Source organism: Melanerpes formicivorus, unplaced genomic scaffold, assembly GCF_026170545.1.
Source record: "Melanerpes formicivorus ecotype bairdi unplaced genomic scaffold, bMelFor1.0.p_v2 SCAF_5, whole genome shotgun sequence".
Classification (NCBI taxonomy): Eukaryota; Metazoa; Chordata; class Aves; order Piciformes; family Picidae; genus Melanerpes; species Melanerpes formicivorus.
In genome coordinates, this window is record NW_027142357.1 from 25276574 (window position 1) to 25297463 (window position 20890).

Consider the following 20890-nt stretch of genomic DNA (forward strand, 5'->3'; position numbering starts at 1 on the left):
GGCGGGGCGGGGCGGGGCGGTCGCGTGAGCCGCACAAAGAGTGACGCTCCCTGCCCCGCCCCGCGCACCACCGAGATGTGTCCGGGCCGGAGGCGCCGGGGCCCAGCTTGAGTCTCCGGCCTGAGGCGACGGTGACAGGCCGGGGCTGCGGCGCGAGGGGGCTGGGACGGGCCTCGGCCGTGCGGGGATCGCGGTGGGCACCCCTTCGCTGGAGGCTGGGCACAAGTCTGGGGGTTGGGCTTGGGGCCACCTGGGCCCAGATTTGGGGTTAGGCCTGCGTCTGGGCCCGGGGAGCAAGCCCTTACTATTGGACTCAGGTAGAGGCCCACAGGTGTCTTTTGGGAGGGTGCAGGTGTCCTTGTGCCTCCTATTCCCTGTGGCAGTGGGTATTGCCAGCAGTCCACTTGGGGCACAGCAGAAGGAGAATAGCGTTGATGTACCCCAGTTTACATCTCTGCCTGGGGACCGTCACTGCTGGCTTCCCCCCACCACCACCACCAAATCTTCTAGGGCCATTTAGCTTCTGAGTTTGCCCTCTTTTAAAGCACTTTCTTCCATTTCAGAGTGAGAGGCTCTCCTGTCCAGCATCAAGCCAGTGTCCAGTGGCAATGAGTACAGAAGTGGTTGTGCCTGAGGGTGCCAGCGGGGACATGGAGGCCATGTGCTCAGAACTGTTCCTGCCCACATCAGGAGAGGCAGGAGTCCTGGGAAGCCCTGGTGTGGCCAGCACTGACCTGGCTGGGACACCTCCACTGGGTGCCAGCCAGGACTTGCTGCTGGCAGAGACATCGATGCTTGGGGAAGGGGCTCACACTGAAGGAAGCAATGTGGAAATATTCATCGGGGCAATGTCTGGCAATGCAACGCTGAGCAGTGCAGCCAGTGCCACAGGTATGTGTTGCAGGGAGGGCAACATGAGCCCCATGGTACTCAGTGAAGGGAGAGCCTTTTGGCCAGGGTCCTTGTCCCCTTGGTCTGGCACTCTGGACATCACAGGGCCCAGTGGTTCCACTGTTCAGCACAGGCCTAGCAGCACAAGCTGGCTGTGTGGATGGGGAGGGGTGGCTGTGGAAGTCATGTGCCAGGTGACCCTGGACTGCTGCACCAGCATTTATCTTACCTGGGTTCAGCATTGCCACGTCCTGCTAGGAACAGGGCCAAGCTGACCTTGTATTTCTGTCTCAAAGGTGATAAGGGACAGACCTGGTCATTGCAGTCACCTGGGTGGTGGTGTCTTCTCTCTTAGGAGATGTGTTCTGGGATACTATGGGCAGGGGAGAGGTGTGGTTGTCTAAACTGTAATTTATACCAGCAGGGATTTATCCCCTTGTCTGGAGTGGGAACTGAACTGCCAGCCTCAAGCTCTGAGCCTGGAGAAAGCCCTTTTCTAACTCTCATCCCTTGCTCTCTGCAGAGGTGCTGGTCAAAGTGGTGGAGCTGTATTTCTGCGAGAGGTGTGGCCAGAGCTTCCCGGAGGCATCCTTGCTATCCCAGCACCAGTGCCTGCTGCTGCCCCACCCAGAGCACCTGGAGCTCCCTGGAGCACTGTTGGCTTCTGCCAGAGAAGGCCAGAGCAAGCCAGGGAGCTTGGACCTGCCCAGAGCTGGCACACAGGAGGGCTCTTCTCCCGAGCACCTGTTGTGCCCCATCTGCCAGCAGGCATTCACGCAGCCCAGTGGACTCAAGGAGCACTTCAGGACCCATCGTGCCCCACCAGGAGCCTTGGCCTGCCCCGAGGAGGGCTGCTGCTTTGCCACAGAGGACCGCAAGCAACTGCGTGGCCACCTCCGCGACTTGCATGGGGCCTCTCCTGTGTCCTGTGCCTACCGTGCCTGCCCGCTGCTCTTCCCCAGCCAGCTGGCCATGGAGCAGCACCACCGCACTCACTTCCCCTTCCACTGCAGCCACTGTGAATTCATCACGGCTAATGCCAAGCTCTTCTGGCAGCACAGGAAGGGTCACACCATGGAGCCCCCTGCTGAGACGCCCGCTGAGACGCCTATGACAGGTGGCCCCCCATGTCCCTGAGCAGTGCTGCATCCTGCCATCTGGTACAGCTGGGTGGGGGTTGGGACCTGTGGTTGCTGCAGAGGCTGTCTGTGCCTGTATGTCCCAGTTACAAATGTGAGGAGGGTGGGGAGAGGCTGTGTTGCCACAGGGCCAGGGAGCCCCGTGTTATTCTGTCCCTGTTGGCGTGGTTTGTTATCTTGGCTAGGAGAAATTTTGCGCATGTTGGTGGGGGGTTGGTGGAGAGTGGCTCCATCTTGCCTGGAACATGATGGTCTCTGTCTTCCTCATTGAAACAGCAATGGAAGGGCAGGAGGAGGCAGGCATTTGCCACACTGACTGGGATGCCACCTCAGCAGAAGACAGACCAGCAAAACCCACAGGCACCAGGGAAAGCTCCTTGGAGGGGAGGAAAGCATCAGCTGGAGAAGAGGACTCTGGCAGTAGTAGGGATGAGTCACCGGAGGAGGATGGTGAGAGCCCCTGTAAAGACGAGGCCAAAGAGCATGGAAAGGCAGCTCCTGAGAAAGCCAGAGTGCCACAGGCACAGCACTTCAAAGGTAGGATGTAGGGCCTTACCAGAAGTTTCTTGAGCTCTGCATTATGAACATGCAGCACAGCCCTGAGACTGGCAGGCAAATGTGGGCCGGACCAGTGGGGCCTGTGAGTCCCATGCTGTCCAGCAGCCTCACATCTGCATGTACCAGCACGCTGTTCCCCATACGCTCTGCTCAAGGGGTCTCTTCTCTTTACTGTCCACGGGCACTGCCAGGCTCAGGCAAAAGCAGGAAGACATCTGCCTGGGTCTGGGGATCAGGAACATGCAGGCGGCCTTGACTGAGGCTGGACTTCGTCGGTGTTGAGCTGGAAGGAGCTCACTTGAACCATGCTGGTGACTTGGGGTGGGGATAGTCCCTCCAAGTAGATGGCTACTGGGTGACCAAATGTGTATTAAGCCCTCACCCTGGCACAGCTGTACTGGGGAGAAAAAATATCTGCCTTTGCTCTCCATCCCTTCCCTTCTGATCACTCCCCCTTTTCTGCTCTCACAGGAGATGTTGTGGAGGGTTCTGAGTACCTCTACAAAACCCACATGTGCCCTGAATGCAAGCGGTGCTTCAAGAAGCGGACTCACCTGGTGGAGCACCTCCATCTGCACTTCCCTGACCCCAGCCTGCAGTGCCCCAACTGCCACAAGTACTTTACCAGCAAAAGCAAGCTGAAAATCCACATGATGCGGGAAACTGGTGAGAAAGCTCATCGCTGCCCGCTCTGCCATTACAGCTCAGTGGAGAAGAATGCCCTCAACCGCCACATGGCCAGCATGCACGAGGACATCTCCAACTTCTACTCTGATGTTTACTCCTGCCCTGTCTGTGAGGAGAAGTTTCGGCTCAGCCAGGCCCTCAAAGAGCACTTGAAGTCTCACAAAGCTGAGCCCAAGAAGTTGAACTGCTTCCAGGGCGGTTGTGACTACTGCACCGAGGAACGGAAGGAGTTTGTTCGTCACCTAAAGGATGCTCATGGCATCAAGGCAGTGGAGTGCAAGTACTATGCCTGCTCCCTGCTCTTCAGCACGGCTGAGGCCATGGAGGCTCACCGAAAAACCCACTATGCCTTCCACTGCCAGCAGTGTGACTTCATCTGCTCCAACAAGCATGTTTTCCGCAAGCACAAGAAGCAGGGGCACCCAGGCAGTGAGCAGCTCCAGTGCAGCTTCTGCCCCTATGCCACATTCAACCCGGTGGAGTTTCATGACCACGTGGGCAAGATGCACGCCAATGAGAAGATCCACAAATGCACCGAGTGTGCCTTTGCCACTGCGCACAAGAGGGTGCTCATCCGGCACATGCTGCTGCACACTGGTGGGTGTCCTCTGGGGGGCGCCGAGAGCCAAGCTGGGATGGAGGGGTCCTGTCCCTGCTCCAGGGTGCCCCGTCGGGGCTTCTGGGTCCCATCACCAGCTCTGTCACCCTAGTGTCACTTGGCTGAAGTTATGGCATGCTTCTCTCCTTCCCGTTACCCCCAGCTCCTGCTGAGCTGGTTTCCCTGCAGTGGAGGGCAAACCATATTGCTTTATCTGGCCATCATGCTAAGGGTATTCCTGTGTTGCATGCAGGAGAGAAACCTCACAAGTGTGAGCTCTGCGACTTCACGTGCCGGGATGTGAGCTACCTGTCCAAGCACATGCTGACCCACTCCAGTGACAAGAACTTCATGTGCACCGAGTGCGGGTACATCACCAAGTGGAAGCACTACCTGAATGTCCACATGCGCAAGCACACTGGAGATCTCCGGTATGACTCCTGGCTCCACTGGCCTGGCAGCATAGTCAGGGCTCCCCAGATTCTGCTCCAAGGGTCTGTTACTTTGGGCTGCCTTGTGTGTAAGGCTCTCCCATGCCTGGGGGGATGGCTACAGCCTGCTCTGTCCTGCACCTAAGAAATGCAGTCTTTGAGTTTTCAGGTTGTTGCTAGCATGGTGCTGTGAGGAAAAGCTATTTTTGGTGTCTGTGCCACCAATAAGGTGTTTGTTGGCACGTGCTGGACTCTGCCAGAGTTTGTTTATCACCTTGTATTACCATATCCTTTGAGTCTAGTCTGCCTTCAGGGCTGCTGGAGGTGCCTCTGATGTGGTGTGGGGGGGTGATGTGGTCACTGTCCAGGGAATCTATCTACTGTTCCCAGGCTGGGGGCATAAAGCACCAGCAGTGCCAAAGGCTACAGCAGAGAGTAACTGCCTGTGGCAAGAGCTGTCTGGATGGCAAATGTCAGATCTGGCAGTTCCCCTTCAGAGGCATCCAGGACAGGGAAGCAGAAGAGCTCAGCCTGTCCCAGTTCCTCATCCTGCCTGCCCGATTCTGCTTTTCTCCCAGGTACCAATGCAACCAGTGCTCATACCGGTGCCACCGTGCTGACCAGCTGAGCAGCCACAAGCTGCGGCACCAGGGCAAAAGCCTGATCTGTGAGGTGTGTGGCTTCGCCTGCAAGCGCAAGTATGAGCTGCAGAAGCACATGCAGGCGAAGCACTCGCAGAACTACGAGGTGCCCATCTTCCAGTGCCAGTACTGCACCTACCAGACCAAATACAAGCAGGCACTGCTGAACCATGAGAACTGCAAGCACACCAAGCAGAAGGAGTTTCGCTGTGCCCTCTGCTCCTACTGCACCTTCAGCAACACCAGCCTCTTCTTCCACAAGCGCAAGATTCATGGCTACATCCCCGGTGACAAGGACTGGTTGGAAAACTATGCCAGCAAGGAGCTGGAGATCAGCTCACCCGAGACGCTCTTCAGCTACGAGCTCGGTGCAGCCCTGCATGTGGATGCTGACTCCCCCCTTGCTGGCAAGGAGCGGTGGGCGAAGGCAAAGACGTCCCAGCTGGAATCCCAGGGGAAAGAAAGCTACCAGCAAGTGTTCGTAGTGCCCCTCCTTGGGCAGGATGCTGCTCCATCAGAGGGTGGCAGCAAGGCAGAGAGAAGTGTGGGCAAAGAAGAGGAGAGCTGTCCCACTGCTGCAGATGGCCTGGGAGATGACTGCATGCAGGGAGATGCTGTCACAATGTCAACCGAACTCACTGCTGCTGAGGATATGGCAGAGACCTGTACCTTGCACATGGAGGCAGTGAATGTCTCATCTGACACCCTCCTGGAGCATTTGAGTGGAGAAGCCTGTGTAGCACAGCCAGAGGGTGTGGAAATAATGTCCTGCAAGGAGACTCCCACAGCCTATGAGATGCTGGGCTCCAGGGATGACCTGGGCTTGGAGGACAATGACAATACACTTGAAGACATCCCAGACTTTGAGGAAGAGGAGGCAAATGTACGGGAGGATGAGGTAGTGAGGCTGGAAGGTGGTGTAGTGGCAGGAGACAGCCAGGGAAAAGATAATCTAAGGCAGGCTAAGGGGTCGTGTTCAGAGCACCATAACTTGGTGGCAGACACCGAGGTGAGAGAGAGCAGCCAAGCTGAGTTGCCAGAAGCTTGGCTCAGCATGCTAAAGACAGCTGAGCAAAGCCATCTACCTGTCCCAAAGGATGTGACCACTTCTGGTGATGATGCCAAGGGTGGCTCAGAGTTGGTGCTGAAGGCTCTGCGGAAGCAGGATAAAGAGCAGGCAGAGACACTGGTGCTGGAGGGCAGGGTGCAGATGCTGGTGGTGCAATCAGAGAGCCAGATCTTTAAGTGTGAGAAGTGCTCGTACATCACACGGAAGGAGAAGTCCATGTCCCTGCATTCTAAGGCCAGCTGCCAGAGCCGCCGAGCCCCACTCTCCTGCCATGAGTGTGGTGCCAGCTTCAAACAGCAGAGGGGACTCAACACCCACCTCCTCAAGAAGTGCCCGATCCTCCTGAAGAAGAACAAGATCTTCAAACCAGCTGGTCACGAGCCACCTGGGTTGTGCCAACCTGCTGACCAGCCTGGTGATAATGGTACAAAAACGGCAGAGAGCAAGCAAAGCTCAGAGGAATGTGGGCATGCTGATAGGCCTTGGGATACTGAACTGCTGCCTGATAAAACTCAGGCAGAAGGCAGCCCTTTGGCTGGGGAACAGGCACTAGGCTGTTCATCTCCTAAGAAATCCCTGCCAGGTGACAGCACAGAGATTGCAGAAGAGCCTCACCAGGAAGGGCATGGGGCTGAGCCAGCAGGAGCTGCTTGTCCCCTCCAGCTTGGGAAACCCTCAGAGAAATACAGACTGGAAGGAGGGAAGCTGCACTGCAACGCCTGCTCCTTTGTGTGCTCTCGTGTCTCCACCATCACCTCCCACGTGGAGGATGGATGCAGGAGCCTGGAACAGTTTTGGTGCTCCCTGTGCCCTGAGGCCTTCCGCTCCCGAAGGGCCCTCAATAGCCATCATGCTGAGAAGCACATTGTGCATCCTGAGGAGGACAGAACCCAAAGCACGAAGCAATTCGAGTGGGACTTGGCCAGCATTGAGACAGGCCAGCCCAGTAAGCTTCCACTGGATGTGCCCCCCCAGAAAGCCACCCTGCCCAAGAAGAGGCGTTTCTCCTGCCCCACCTGCCACTTTACCTGCCACCAGGAACGGGCCATGAAGACACATAAGAAGAGGGGCTGTGTGACGCTGGGTGAGTTTCGCTGCTCTTCCTGCCCCTTCACCTCCAAGGCAGCCAAAGCCCTGAGGCTGCACCGCAAGCACTACAGCAAGCGGCCGCAGCTGCAGTGCCACCAGTGCGAGTTCACCTGCAAGCAGGCGCGCTGCCTGCGGCAGCACGTCCGCATCAAGCATGAGGGAGTGAAGCCCCACAAGTGCCGCTACTGCGAGTTCAGCACCACGCGGCGCTACCGCCTAGAAGCCCACCAGTCCCTGCACACCGGCGTGGGGCGTGTCGCCTGCGGCATCTGCAACCAGACCTTTGGCACCAACTCCAAGCTGCGCATCCACCGCCTGCGGGTGCACGAGAAGACCCCCACACACTTCTGTCCGCTCTGCGACTACAGCAGCTACCTGCAGAACGACATCACTCGCCACGTCAACAGCTGCCACCGTGGTGAGCTCAATTTCGGCTGCTCCCGCTGCGAGGCTCGCTTCAGCTCTGAGACGGCCCTCAAGCAGCACGTCCTGCGGCGCCACGAGGAGAAGGTGTCCTACGGCTGCTCACGCTGCAGCTTTGTGTGCCACAGCGAGGCCACGCTCAAGTGCCACGTTCAGAAGCAGCACCCGCATCTGGAGTGTGGCACCTGCAAGGAGACCTTCGCCACCCGGGAGGCTCTGGAGGAGCACAAGACACAGCATTTCATCCACCGCTGTGAGCTGTGCAGCTTTGCAGCCAAGGAGCGACAGCAGCTGGTGTGGCATTACATGGAGAGCCACGAGCCAGCTGCCCCGCAGGACAAACCCCTGCAGTGCCCCTTCTGTGACTTTGCCTGCTGCCACCAGCTCGTCTTTGACCAGCACATGAAGGGCCATGGGGGAACCCGCGTGTACAAGTGCTTGGACTGCAAGTACACCACCAAGAACAGGCAGAAGATCACGTGGCACATCCGCATCCACACCGGCGAGAAGCCCTACAAGTGCCACCTCTGTAAATATGCCTGTGCCGACCCTTCACGTCTCAAGGTGAGAACCCTCCTTGGGGATATATCTCCTACCTCATCTACATGGGATGGGGTGGAACCAGACTTGGGAATTTAAGGAAGAAGAAGAAACTCCCAAGGGGAGTCTTTGTCCTCTGTTCTCTTCTGTGGCTTGGATAGGAATGGGAGACCATCGGTTAGAACTTCCATGGGTACCATGTTTATCTCCTGCTTGCTGCTCTTGCAGATTAAGGGGAGAAGGGGTAAGGCAGACAGCTGTTTGAGTTTGATTCTCTTCTCACTGATATCTCTGGTGTCCTTTGGGTACAGCCTGCACCACTCAAAGCCAACTTTGGCTGCCTGCTGGCTTGCAGTGTGCTCTGTGGCACCAACTTGACAGGGTGCGGGGAAAGCTCAGCTTCAGTGCAAGGCCAGGCCCTGCTCTCATTTCTGCAGATGATTAGCATCCTCACCTATGCTGGAGGGCCTTACATAGGACATGCTAATGGAGGGGAAAATGGCCTGGTTTTGCTAAAAGAAATTTTAATGGTCAGGCTGAGCTGGAGCCCTGTGGGGTTGCCTGGACAAGGCTGCACAGGGTACTCAGCTCAGCTGGGCTCTGCTGGGCTGGTTTTAACCAATATTTTGCCCTAAATACCCAGCTGGGGAAAAAAGCCTGTGCCATCCACAGGCTGGGACAGAGCAAGCTCAGCAGGGTAAGGGTCTCATCCTGACCCTGCTAGGGATCCCCTTTGTGCATAATGTGTCAGACAAGCAGACAGCCCTCTTTGGCCCACACAATCTGAAAGGTCAGAACTGTTCATGAGCACTGGCACTCTAGAGTCCTCCACATTCCCAGAACAGGGAATATGGCCTTATGCTGACCCTATCCTCTTGCCCTGTGCCTAGTACCACATGCGTATCCACAAAGAGGAGCGGAAGTACCTCTGTCCTGACTGTGGCTACAAGTGCAAGTGGGTAAACCAGCTCAAGTACCATATGACAAAGCACACAGGTGAGTGATGCCCACTGGGGACACACCATGGGGCCCTGGAGAGGGCGCTGGGGCTGCATGGACCCCAGCTCTGTGCTTCTTTTGCTACCAGTGGCCCAGCCAGAGGCAGGAGACAACCCCCAGCAGCTGGGGGTCAGCATGTTCTCATGTGCTGGTGGGTTGGGGGCAGTGCTCTGGCATGGGTGGGAAGGTGGGGGTGGTATGGACCCCAGGAGTCATGTGGCGCCTTGGAAATGGGGAGTGTTGAGGTGCCTGCTGATACAAGAGCGTGTACAGGCGAGTCCTTGGGGGCCAATGCTTTGTAACAGGCACGATGAGACCTGTGGGACGGAGCACACCTTTCCCCCCATCCTGGTGCCATCCCCTTCTCTGTTTCCACAGGCCTGAAGCCGTACCGCTGCGATGAGTGCGAGTACCGCACGAACCGGGCCGATGCCCTGCGGGTGCACAAGGAGACGCGGCACCGGGAGGCTCGCTCCTTCATCTGCGAGCAGTGCGGCAAGGCCTTCAAGACCCGCTTCCTCCTCAAGACCCACCTGAAGAAGCACAGTGAGGAGAAGCCCTATGTCTGCAACGCCTGTGGGCGGGCTTTCCGCTGGGCAGCTGGCCTACGCCACCATTACCTGACCCACACCAACGAGCACCCCTTCTTCTGCCGCTACTGCCCCTACAAGGCCAAGCAGAAGTTCCAGGTCATCAAGCACATCCAGCGGCATCACCCTGAGTGTGGAGCCGGTGACCCCAGCCAGGGGGTGGGAAAGGACCCCAGTGCGCCCAGCGTCCACCTCCACGATGTGCAGAGGGAGAGCCAGGCTGAGGGGCCCCCTGGGCCAGAGCAGGAAGAAGTGTGCCCTGCAGTGAAGGATGGGTCTTTGCAGTGAGGCTGAATGCTGACAGCTTTGAGGCCTTAGTGGTGCAGGCCTGGTGCAGGGATGTATGTGTATGTACAGGCATATGTGTATATGGAGTGTAAGATATGTGGCTGTATAAAAGGAATCTCTCCCCTCCTTTTAATGCTGCTCCTTGGGGCTGGATGGAGCCCTGTGTGGGCCAGAAGCCCATAGGGAAAGAGTGCTCACACACACCCCCATCTCTTCCCAGTGCCACTGTGCTCAGACCTGAGCCTGCCTGTCACCAAACCATTTATTAGGTTCCTTACAGAGAAAGGACATGACAAGGGTGAGGAGGGGTGGGGGCTGAGATAGGGCTCTGCAGCGTCAGGGCACATTGAGGATCAACTCCTCTGCCAGCTCTGCTGAGCCCTGGGATTTGCCCAGCTCCAGCTTTGTTCCCCTGGCCAGGGGTGACCAGCCCCTGCTGCAGAGCCAGAGGGGACCATGCACCATCTCTTCTCCTCCTCACAACCAAGCTGTGCCTGTGGGCCAGGCCAAGATGCATGGGGTGGGCACAGTAGGGCTGCACCAGCACAGACCCCACATTCATGCATGGGAGGCAGCATCCCAAACCTGGGAAGGGGAGATCAATGCCTTTTTCCAGCTCTCAGAGGCTACTGCAAAGAGGGACACAGCAGCAATGATGACACAAGGATGACACAAACGGGTCAATAGGAGGGCAGTGTAGTTGGCTCTGTGGCCCCAGCCACACAGGGCCAGGCCTATGGCTTCTATCCAGATCCTGCTCACATCATGAGCTCAGTCTTGCTCAGGACCAGGTGGCACGCTGATGTGAATGTGGACAAAGAGCGAAGAGGGTGAGATGTTGGTGCCATCCTTGGAGAGGAGATGGATGTGGCGGTAGCCTGCAGGGGGGAGAGTGAAGCTCTGGCTGATTGCTGCCCCCTTCCCTGCTCTCTAGCTGAGCCCCAGATGCCCTTGCAGGCCTGCCCTGGGACACCACCACTACTACCAGGCAGCAGCCACTCACCAGGTTTGATGTTGACAAAGGCCAGGGTGAACTGGCCCACAAAGTCATTCCTGGATGTCTTGTCATAATCCTCCACCACAAAGCGGACAAGGGCCAGCTCAGGAACATGGACTTGGAACTGGAGCGTCTCATCCCAGCGGGGGTTAAACCCTGGGAAGGGAAAGCAGATCCTGGGAGGGTGAGGGAAGGCAGGGATGGGCACCTGGGTGCAGCTGTGTCCCTGCTACCACCATAGGGCTCACCATTGTTTTCAATGTACTTGGTCTCTTGGTGTGCCTGGTCTGCGGGGACCCCGTGGATCTCCACACGCACCAGTGGGTCAATGATGGCTCCTTCCTTGCTGTTGGACACTTTGGGCAGCTGCTGCCCACTGATCACCTGTAGGAAGGGGCAGAGACTTCATGAGCAGCCAAACCAATCTGCTGAGAGGCTGCACAGCTCCCTGCCCAACAGTGTAACCACCCATCTGGGACCAGTGAGCCCCAGGACACTCACAACTCCCTAAGGTCTCACCTCAGGCTCCACAGGCCCATACCTGGATCGTCAGAGTGATGGGGCCAGGGCCCTCCCGGCTGCCAGGGTCACTGGGGTTGAAGAGAGTCTCTTCATCCCTCATGAAAGGTGGTTTGAGCACATAGCCACAGCAGCCATTCTGGCTGAAGAGCCCATCACACAGGTCCATCTCCATGCCAGCTGTCTGAAAGTTCAGGGCCACTGTGGGTAGGTGTCAGGGAAAAGTTTCAGGACAGTTCAGAGACACCATGCCCTACTTGGAGCTGAGAAACAAGCCTGACCTCGTGGCCAGAGATATGTGGGGCAGCACACGGGGACACGGCGCTGCTGCCTGGGCACTCCCAGGCTCCCCTGGGCAGAGGAAGAGCCCACAGCCAGACCTGGCTCCAGCTGGGGTTGTGGCCAGCATCAATACAGGTGCTGATGGTGCCATTTGGCATGGGACCCAAGGCGACTTCCCAGCCCACAGCTCTAACAGCCCCGAGCCATACCGATCTGGCACCCCACGTTCCACATCTCCTGGGGGCTGTAGTTGGAGGAGTCGGTCCGCATCCCACTGGGGTAGATGCGTGTCAACTGCCGGGTGTTATGGCGGACAAACTCATTCCCTAGGAATGGAGGGCATGGGCCACTTGTGGGGTCATTACCTCACTTGTGCAGCCACCCAAAACATGCTGCCTGCCTATCCATCCACCCACCAACCCACAAATTCTCATCCCTCTCACCCCTCCCAGAAACCCAAGTGTCCTGCCTCACTTTCTGAGCTGATACCCTTCCCATCCCCCATCATCCTTTAAAGCCAAAACCCAGGGTACAGCTCCACTGCACCTCCTTTCTCCCAGACAGGGAGGGAACCCTGATGTCTGAAGGCTCCACCTTATCCTTAAGAAAGCCACCTTCACCCTGGCCCAGCACCTGCATGCTGCTATCCCTTCTGGCTCACCTGCATCGCGGATGAGCTTCCTGGCCTTGGCCTCGGAGAGCGAGGATATCTCAGAGGGCCGGGAATGGCTGCGGGCCTCCTGGAAGCCCCGGAAGGACACATTCTTGCAGTAGACCACACAGTCAGACAACACCTGTGCCAGGGTCTCCTTGTCCTTCTGCAAGGCAGAGCCATGTCAGGTCCCCCCAGTTTGAACACTGACCCCCAACACTCACCCAGGATGGAGGCTGCAGAGCCTGGGGTAGTTGACAGCAGCTGGAGGGGGTCTGTGGGTGGCAGCACCCACACCACAGGCAACCTTCCTGCCAGAAATGGAGCAGGCAGGGGACCTCCACCACAGTGTCACCACAGGGGCTCTATGCAAAGAGAGGGCTGGCATGGCCAGGGCAGAAATGGCTGTTACCCCTCCCTGGTGATGTCTCTGCAGTCTCTGTCTCTCTTCTCAGCACTGTGTTTGGGGGTTTAATGCTCCCAGCAGCTCCCCAGCCCGAGCCACCCACCTTCACCCTCCGCCTCTCCTCCTCCGCCTCTGCCCCATTGTCATCATCGGACACATCAGGTGCCTCATCCTCTGGCCCATCCAGCATGTCCTCCAGCCGCCCAATCTTCTTCCCCTTCAGCAAGATCTTGTGCTTCAGCTCCTGCAGGATTGTGGATGGAGAAATAAGCACCCTGCAGTACCCATCTCCTGTATGGAATCTGCTGTCCCCTGGGAATGTGGTAGGAGTACACAGCTCTCTGGGGCTGCAGATGTCTCTCATGTGGTGGGACAGCCCTGGGGACAGCTTTGGGACCATGGTGAACATGATGACACAGTGTTTCCAAGGTCCCCGAGTGTTCCCACAGAACAGAATGATGCTGCAGCAGATGTGGTCTTTCCTCTGGACAGCAGAGCCACCTGCTCATGCTAGGCAGAACAGCAATGCCCAGTGTGGTGTTGCTCTCTTCCCTACCTCTGGAGATGGGAGCTGGGCAGGAACTCGCCCATCTATGGTGGTGGTGAGGAGTTGTTCACCCAGAATGGTCTTGAGCTGCTGGGCTAGGACTTCCTGCTGCTCCATGCTGCAGTGGTTCTCCAGGGAGAGGATCACTGGGTAATCCGAGGTCTGAGGAGCAACAGGCACAGCTGGAGATCAGCCTCAGTGGGGTTAAATTGCTCTCACAAGTACTTTGCCCAGGCATGATCAGTTCCAGGATGGAGCCCTTTGTATGTCTTTGTAATCCCCTAAGGTCTTCACACCCTTCCAATCCCCCAGCATCCTTCATACCCCTTCTCCCTCCTGCATCACCCAAGTCTCACGTCCTCTGCACCTCCTCATGTCTTCATGACCTCCTGGCCCCTGGCATACAGGACTGTGGGTCAGACCCAACAGCACTGTCCCCCAGGAAAGGACACAGCCCCCCTCTTCACCCGTGGTAGGGTCAGACCTGATGCAGTACTAGGCATGTGAGCCCCATCACTGGCTCCCCATCCAGAGGCCCATCACTGCTTCAAACTGCAGCTACATCCCCCCCACCCACTGAAGACCACCCACAACACCCAGAGCCCAGGGAAGGGTGCCCTACCTTGAAGGCATACTTTCCCAGGGTGCTCACCACCTCCCGGAAGGGGATCTTGGAGGTGAAGGTGTGGCCATGGTACACCACAGGCTCCCCATTCGGCCCATCCCAGCAATCCACCTCCAGGCACCGGCAGCCCCGTTTCAGAGCCCTACAATGGGTGGTCACCCCTGGGACTCTGCACCTGGCCAGGTAACCAGCCCCTTGTCCTCCCCTCCTGCTGTGGGTGTCACCCCTGCAGGGACTAGGAAACAACTGCCAAGGGTGGAGATGCCACCACATGCAGAGCAGGAAGAGCTGGGCTCAGCATCCCCAGAATGAACCCCCTTGCTGGGCACCACATGGCATGACCACCGGGGTGCTGGACCAGGAGGGTGTAAAGGAGATTCTCCTCTTGGAGGGTTTGCCCCGTGGAACTCCATGGACCACAGCACTGGGGTGGAAAAGTATTAGAGGGCAGCTGGGAGGGAGCAGCCCTTTTACCTGATGTAGCCCTCGATGCTGCTGTGGCCCCGGATCTGGTCCTCTATCAGGTACGTGTTGTGGGAGGAGGAGATGAAGTAATGGCAGAGTGGCTGGCTCATGTCCTGCCACAGTGCCCGGTGCCGGGGATTGAAGATGGAGCCCTCCGGGGAGCAGAGGTACATGAGGAAACCGTCAGCGCTCAACACGTGGCGAGCTCGGGCTGCAGGCAGAGGGGGAAGCTCAACCAACAACCAGGGACCCAGAGGGCACAGGATACAGACAAACGATGCTGCTGGTGGCTCCTGATATCTCCTACGTGGTGGGCACCGCTGCTACCAGAGGCTGGAGCACAAGGAGAGATGCCCCAGGGCAGCAGCTGTGGGGAAGTGGGCAGTGGACTTCAAAGCCAGAGCTTGCACCCCAAGGCTGGTTAACTTTCTACACCCAAATGGTCCAGGAATGGACAAAAGAAAATAAATGGATTTTCACCCAGATGATACCATCATGAGCTTTCCCTCTGTTCCCATCTGCAGCAGGACAGGGATGGAGATGCCCCTGGGGCTGTGTGTCTTGACCCCCTCCCTTTTCCCCTCATGCAGAACACAGTCAGCCTGGGCTGGCTCTCACCTGTCTCAGATGGTTCATACTTGTCAATGAGCTCCATAGCCAACTCCTCTGTGCCCTCATCCTCCAGTTGCTCCTGCCTTAAGAAATCCACCAGCTCCAGCAGTGTCAGCTTCTTCCCATCCTCAGAAAAGTCCTGGAAGAGGCTCAGCACCTCATCACGTTGTGTGAGGGCCTTGTAGAAGAGCACGAACTCCTCCCCTTCCAGCGTCCCTGACTCTGACTTGTCAGCATCCTGCAAGGGAGCTCACTCAGCACCCAGCCAGGGAGAAATGGGTCTCCTGACCACCCCATGGGGCTGTGGGGTGATCCACCCACCCTCAACACACAGCACAGAGACTACACTAGTGGCAGTGACAGGCATAGATCAATACTGGATGGATGGATGGATGGATGGATGGATGGATGGATGGATGGATGGATGGATGGATGGATGGATTGGCAGGTGGAGGGCTGGTTGGGTGGACTGATAGTTGGATGCATCCATGGATGGAGAGATGAACACACAGGTGGAGGAATGGATGGGTAGATGGATGGTTACATGAATGGATGGCTAGCTGGCTGGCTAGTTGGACTGATGCATAAGTAAATGGATAGATGGTTAGCTGGGTTGGCTGATATGCAGCTGGATGGATGATTGTAAGGAAGGAATAGCTGCTTTGGCTGCTTGGGTTGACAAACAAAGTTTAGGCTCCATGTGAGGAGAAAGTTCTTCACAGAAAGAGTTATTTGCCATTGGAATGGGCTGCCCAGGGAGGTGGTGGAGTCACCATCCCTGGAAGTGTTCAAAAAGGGATTGGACATGGCACTTGAAGCCATGGTTTAGTTAGTCATGAGGTGCTGGGTGATAGGTTGGACTTGATGATCTCTGAATTCTTTTCCGACCTTACTGATTCTCTGATTCTATGGATATTTGTCTGGGTAAACAGGTAGTTGAGTAAACAAATGAATGGATGGATGAGTGAGTGGTAGAATGGATGGAAGGACATAAGAAAGTGACCACACCCTTCTGGAAGGAGGTGTTGGGCAGCTTCTTCCAGCCCCTCCAGTCCTTATCCAGACTCTCCAGGCCCCCAGGTGCAGTGCTTACCTGGAAGAGCCGCAAGGCATGATCCTCATTCATGTCCACGTTCATCATCTTGAGGAGCCGCTGCACTTCCTTGAAGTTCATGCGCCCATCTTTATTCTTGTCAGCTTTCTGGAACCAATCACGAATCCATGTGCAAAAAGACAAGCAGATGTTAAGGATCTTGGCTAAGAGAGATGGAGATGGGGAGCATCAGAGGGCCTCCCTGCCCTGATGATAGTGAAACCCAGAAGAGCTAAGCACATGCTGGGGCAAGGCAGGATATGAAGGGCCTGGGGGATGGACAGAGGTGAGGAAAGGATTTGGTACAGAGGGCAAAGTGCTATCTGCAGGAAGGATATTGGTCTATCTTCTCCCTTTGGTCCATACTGGTGGCCACCTCAATGAGCTGGCGCAGGCCCTGGACCCAGCACTGTGCCTCCTCTGCTGAGCCAGCAATGAGGTCCAGGTTGCCCCGACGGCCATAGAAGACAATGGTGAAGCAGCGCTCAGGGGGGAACTCCTCAGCCAGACTTTGCAGCACCTCCGACTGGTGTCCTTCCCGCACCGTCTCCACATCACTGATGGAGACTGGGGCAGAGGAAGGGAAGGTCTGTCTGTGGGGGATGAAGACTGAAGGGCAGGGGGAACTGCCCAGTCATCTGTCCTTCCAGCCATCCCTTCTTTTGCTCATCTGCCCATCCATCCCTACATCCATCCATCCATGCACCCACTGAGCCGATCATCAACCTGCACCTCAGTTTGTCTGCCTAATCCTCCAATGGTATGCCAGAGCTTCTACTTGTAACAGCTGCAAATTCTACTCAACCCTTGTGAAGTAGGGGTCCTAGTGGTGGCAAGATGCTTCATGGAGAAGTGGGGGTGAGACAAGTCCAAACATGCACACAGAGCCTCTCTTGAATGCCCCAGCTCTCTTGGCAAGCGTGGCTCCAGGATCTCCATACATTCACATCCCTGTTCACTCTGAGCCTTACTGATAGCCCCCATGGCCAACACAGAGCAGCTAGTACTCACAGGCAGACTCAGTTTTGCCTGTCCTCTTGGATTGGTACCAGATGGTCATGCAATCATCCTGCAGCTTGAAGTAACGCTGCTTCTTCCAGCTCTTGGACTTGACTTTGCGCATCAGAGTCCCTTGCTGCATCTGCTCCAGCGTGTCAGTAAGCTGGATGCCTGGGGGCAGTATGGGTTGCATCACTGAAGGCAAAGGTATCCAGGCACTATGCCCCAGTACTTTGCTTTCTTTCACCTCTGGGACACCACATGATCCCTCAATAAGGGATGCAAGAGGGGTGGACCCCAAATAAACTCCCTTTCCCATAAGAGGGACAGAAGTTAATTCCTCCTCAGCCCTTTCCAGCCACCCTCAATGCTGCCAAGCCCAAATCCCAATGGCTACAGTAAGGTAGGAATGCTCCTGACCACAGTGAAGTGAGCTTAACCGATGGGCCAGATTTGCCCTGACATAAATCTTGAAGGCTCAGTGCCCTGCACACCCCCCCTTGCCAAAGCACTCACGGGCGTTGCACAGCAGCGATGCCATGGTTCTGCTTCCTTCACGCTGGCAGCTGCTGGGGAGGGAAGACAAAGGGTGGCTTGGGGAAGTGGGCCCAGGCCCCCCCACTGCACCCAGGTCCCACTGGGTGGGCTCCAGCTGTGCCCACGCATGTACAAGGCACACGGGCCCCTGCGTGTGTGCAAGCACACCTGCGCCTGTGTCCTGCTAGGTCACTGCTTCCCTTAAGTGTCGAGTTCACCCTGCCGTGCTCATGCAACATTAATGTGCATCACTGGGAAGCCAGGGCTCCGAAGGTATCAGCGGAAAACAGAAAAACTTGTGAGTGTGGCCACCCCGCAGCCTGGTGAGCACCACAGCCCTGGCACTCCTAGGTCATTGTTCCTAGGGGAAAAGCTGCCCCAGGAACCAGGAAAAACTGTTCTGGGGGTGCCAGGAGAGCCAAGAACAAGCCCTCACTGCTGGGGAAATGGCCTCCAATCAGCAAATTTGGAAGTAAGGGAGAGCCTTACTTGCTGTAAGAGGAAGGACTGGGGTGCACAGCAGGACCCTCACCTCTCCCAGACCCTTCTCTCCAGGGAACATCAGCAACTCAGGGCTGCAACTGCAGTGGCAGCTGTACAGGGAGTGCACTGCGAGGAGTGGGACTATAAATACAACTGGACTGAACAATAAAGCTCTGATTAGGCTGTTAAGGTTTTAATTAGACTGACAAATTGCTTGATGTGCCTGTCACCCATGTGCTGAAGCTGGGCCCATAAGGAGAAGATGCTGCAGTGGGACTCAATTTGGGTGCAGCAGGGGACCCAGAGATCCCTGGGCTACAGGGGTGGCAGCCATGCCCCAGGCCCCTGACTCAGCACAGGCACCAGAGGTGCAGCGCTGGGAATAGCCAGTGCCGTCAGTGTGCAAGCAGCTGCCAAGCCTCGCTGCCAGATCCTTGCAGGCTCCAGGGACAGAGGGCAGCCATCCCCTGCTTGTGGGGATGGCAGAGCAGATCCCCAGCAACAGTGCTGGCTGGGGCTGTGGGCCCCACTCCTAGGGGACAGCCAGTGGCTGTTCAGCTGTCTTCAGGACTATGCTCTAGGGGACCTCATGTTTTGCTGGAGACATGAGCCAGCTTAGGTGACATCGCAGAAGCCTCCCAGCAGTGCCCAGTGCCAGGGCTGTGCCTTCCCATCACCATCCCTTCTTGCAGGGTTCAGATTGCAAGGATTTGCAGTAGCACCTGCATCCTTTCACATTTCACACGTGCCAGGGGTGCCCACACCCACAAACGGGGGAGTGGCACCATGCTTGCCTTGCACACTGCAGTGACTGTCCTGATGCCTGCTGACTTTTACAGCCTCAGGAGTGCTCCATACTCCCCAGCATGTTCCCAGTCCCCTGCACCCCACAATCTGCAGGCAACCAGAAGGGTGCAACCCCAGACACCCATCTGCCTGCATCCTCCTGCCTCCCAGCAACACCCAGCCTGGCATGGCCACTTTGTAGGGTCACAGCCCATCTGCCCCCTGTGTTGCAGCAGGCAAGGGGATGGAGTCAAAGATGTTTTGGGGAAGTCAGGATGAAGGCACCGAGGCTGGAGGCATAGAGAGAGGCAGTGGTTGGGACAGAGATGAGCTTGGTGCCACTAACAGGTCTGTCCTCTCTGCACCCTGCCATGCATGTGTGAAAGATGGCAGTGGGCAAAGGAGTTGCTTGTAGCCCCATGCCTGTAACCATGCTAGATTTTAGAGCTACACTAATCTTCACCCAGTGCCAGCACTGCCAGACTCCCAGCACGGCCTGAACGCATCCAGCCCTGCCCCGGCCGCGGAGCCAGCCGTCCGTGCACATGCAGCAAAGAGGAGATGATCGCTTCCAGCGCAGGGAAGATCACGGGAGCGTGGGCACAAGGACACAGCTCTTCACCTTTTCCCGGCACACGAGCGATATCCCGAGCCCAGCGCAGCCCATTCCTAGTCCTCCCTCTCACCCTCGTCTGAGTTGAACTGTCGAGAGGAGTCAGGGGACAAAGACACTCAAGTAAAGGGCTTCCGCAGGGCCGCTGCCTCCTGCCAGCTTCCCCCAACACACGCGGCAGCTTCTGCCCGGAGGTCCCCAAGAAGAGAGAGAGGGCCGGCGGGTAGGAGCGCTCCTCAGCCGCTCCCGAACAGCAGTCCGCGGCAGAACGAAATGCTACCGTGGGAGTGTCTGTGCCCGATCAGGGAGGGATGTTCCCCACAGGGTACCCCTCATCCTCTTGCCGCCCCGGTGTGCGGGCACAGGCTCTGCTCAGCCCCGCCGCCCCACGCAGCCTTACCACCCGCTCCAGGAAACGCCGCAGCGCACGGGGTACCCGCTGGCAGCTGACGTGGACCGAGGGATCAGACAAGGGGCTTTGGGAAGGGGCAGCACAAGTCGAGGGGCTCGGGGAGCAAGTGACACTTTAAAGCAGAGGAAACAACCCCCCCTGCACGTCTCCCCCCACCCCATCCGTGCAGCCGCCTCTGATATCCCAACCCGCCCCGTTGCCCCCCGGAGGATCCGGCACCCTGCCCCGTACCCGCTCTCCGGCGCGCTGCCGCTCCGCTCTGCCGGTGCTCCACCGCCTGCGGCAGCACGGGGCTAGGGCTGCCAGGGCTGCCCGCCCCTCGGCAGCAGTAGAGCAGCGAGCCCGCCCCCGGCCCCCCACGCCCGCGGGACGCCCCGCAGCCGCCGGCTTTCAAGGTCGCCGAGGATTAAGGTCACGCCGCTCCGGAGGACGAAGGGGAAAGCGATGGCGGGGCTGGCAAGGAGGAGCACCCTATAGTGTCCCCCGCTTGGGGCTGAGCCCTCAGTCCCACCCTCCAGCTAAGCCTAGCCCTCCCTAGACACGCGTGCACCCACCCTCCCGACCCTCCCCCATCCACAGCTCGTCCTCAGCCTGTACCTGTTCCCTTCTCAAGAAACGGCGGTCCACGGGCGCTCCCCGGGCCAGGACCCGAAGAGCAGGGCATGGTTTGAGCATCCCGGGGTGAAAAACCCCAACACGGATCCAAGATGGGGCACCCCGAGGCCCTAAACCAGTGTGGCAGCACTTGCAAGAATGTCGCAGGAAGGCAGCCAGCGCTCTCCCTTCCCGGAGCCCGCCGGGGACAGCGCTGGCCGCCTCCCAGCAAACCAGGACTGAGCGACACCTCCTCCCCGAAAGTCCTCCGCAGTTACCTACTGCGTGAGGGACAGGGGTGCTGCAGGGATGTGGCCATGCACTC

At 57.6% G+C, this 20890-nt stretch overlaps 2 protein-coding genes across 9 annotated transcripts; one reads left to right on the forward strand and one right to left on the reverse strand.

Annotated features, from left to right (window-relative positions):
- Positions 1 to 19: 19 nt before the first annotated feature.
- Positions 20 to 10084, forward strand: ZNF142 (zinc finger protein 142). 2 transcript variants are annotated; one of them, XM_068138866.1, is made up of 9 exons: positions 20 to 193; positions 564 to 891; positions 1415 to 2008; positions 2307 to 2567; positions 3060 to 3872; positions 4127 to 4304; positions 4883 to 8090; positions 8957 to 9062; positions 9444 to 10084. In XM_068138866.1, the coding sequence occupies exons 2-9, from the start codon at positions 609 to 611 to the stop codon at positions 9941 to 9943; spliced, it is 5943 nt and encodes a 1980-aa protein (XP_067994967.1). In that variant the 5' UTR covers positions 20 to 193; positions 564 to 608; the 3' UTR covers positions 9944 to 10084. The 2 variants fall into 2 exon arrangements, with proteins under 2 accessions (XP_067994967.1, XP_067994968.1); XM_068138867.1 differs by having other exon boundaries at positions 20 to 131.
- Positions 10085 to 10177: 93 nt separating this feature from the next.
- PLCD4 (phospholipase C delta 4) lies at positions 10178 to 20626 on the reverse strand. Of its 7 annotated transcripts, none has more exons than XM_068138868.1 (16): positions 17846 to 18296; positions 17657 to 17709; positions 17153 to 17311; positions 16478 to 16708; positions 16142 to 16269; positions 15055 to 15286; positions 14446 to 14647; positions 13969 to 14113; positions 13356 to 13508; positions 12903 to 13043; positions 12403 to 12559; positions 11951 to 12067; positions 11482 to 11660; positions 11189 to 11324; positions 10947 to 11096; positions 10178 to 10821 (listed from the first exon to the last, which is right to left on the reverse strand). In XM_068138868.1, exons 1-16 carry the CDS (start codon positions 17914 to 17916, stop codon positions 10715 to 10717), a joined length of 2361 nt encoding a protein of 786 aa, XP_067994969.1. In that variant the 5' UTR covers positions 17917 to 18296; the 3' UTR covers positions 10178 to 10714. The 7 variants fall into 7 exon arrangements, with proteins under 7 accessions (XP_067994969.1, XP_067994970.1, XP_067994973.1 ...); XM_068138869.1 differs by having other exon boundaries at positions 17657 to 17706; positions 17846 to 18295; XM_068138872.1 differs by having other exon boundaries at positions 15055 to 15127; positions 17846 to 18295.
- Positions 20627 to 20890: the final 264 nt, after the last annotated feature.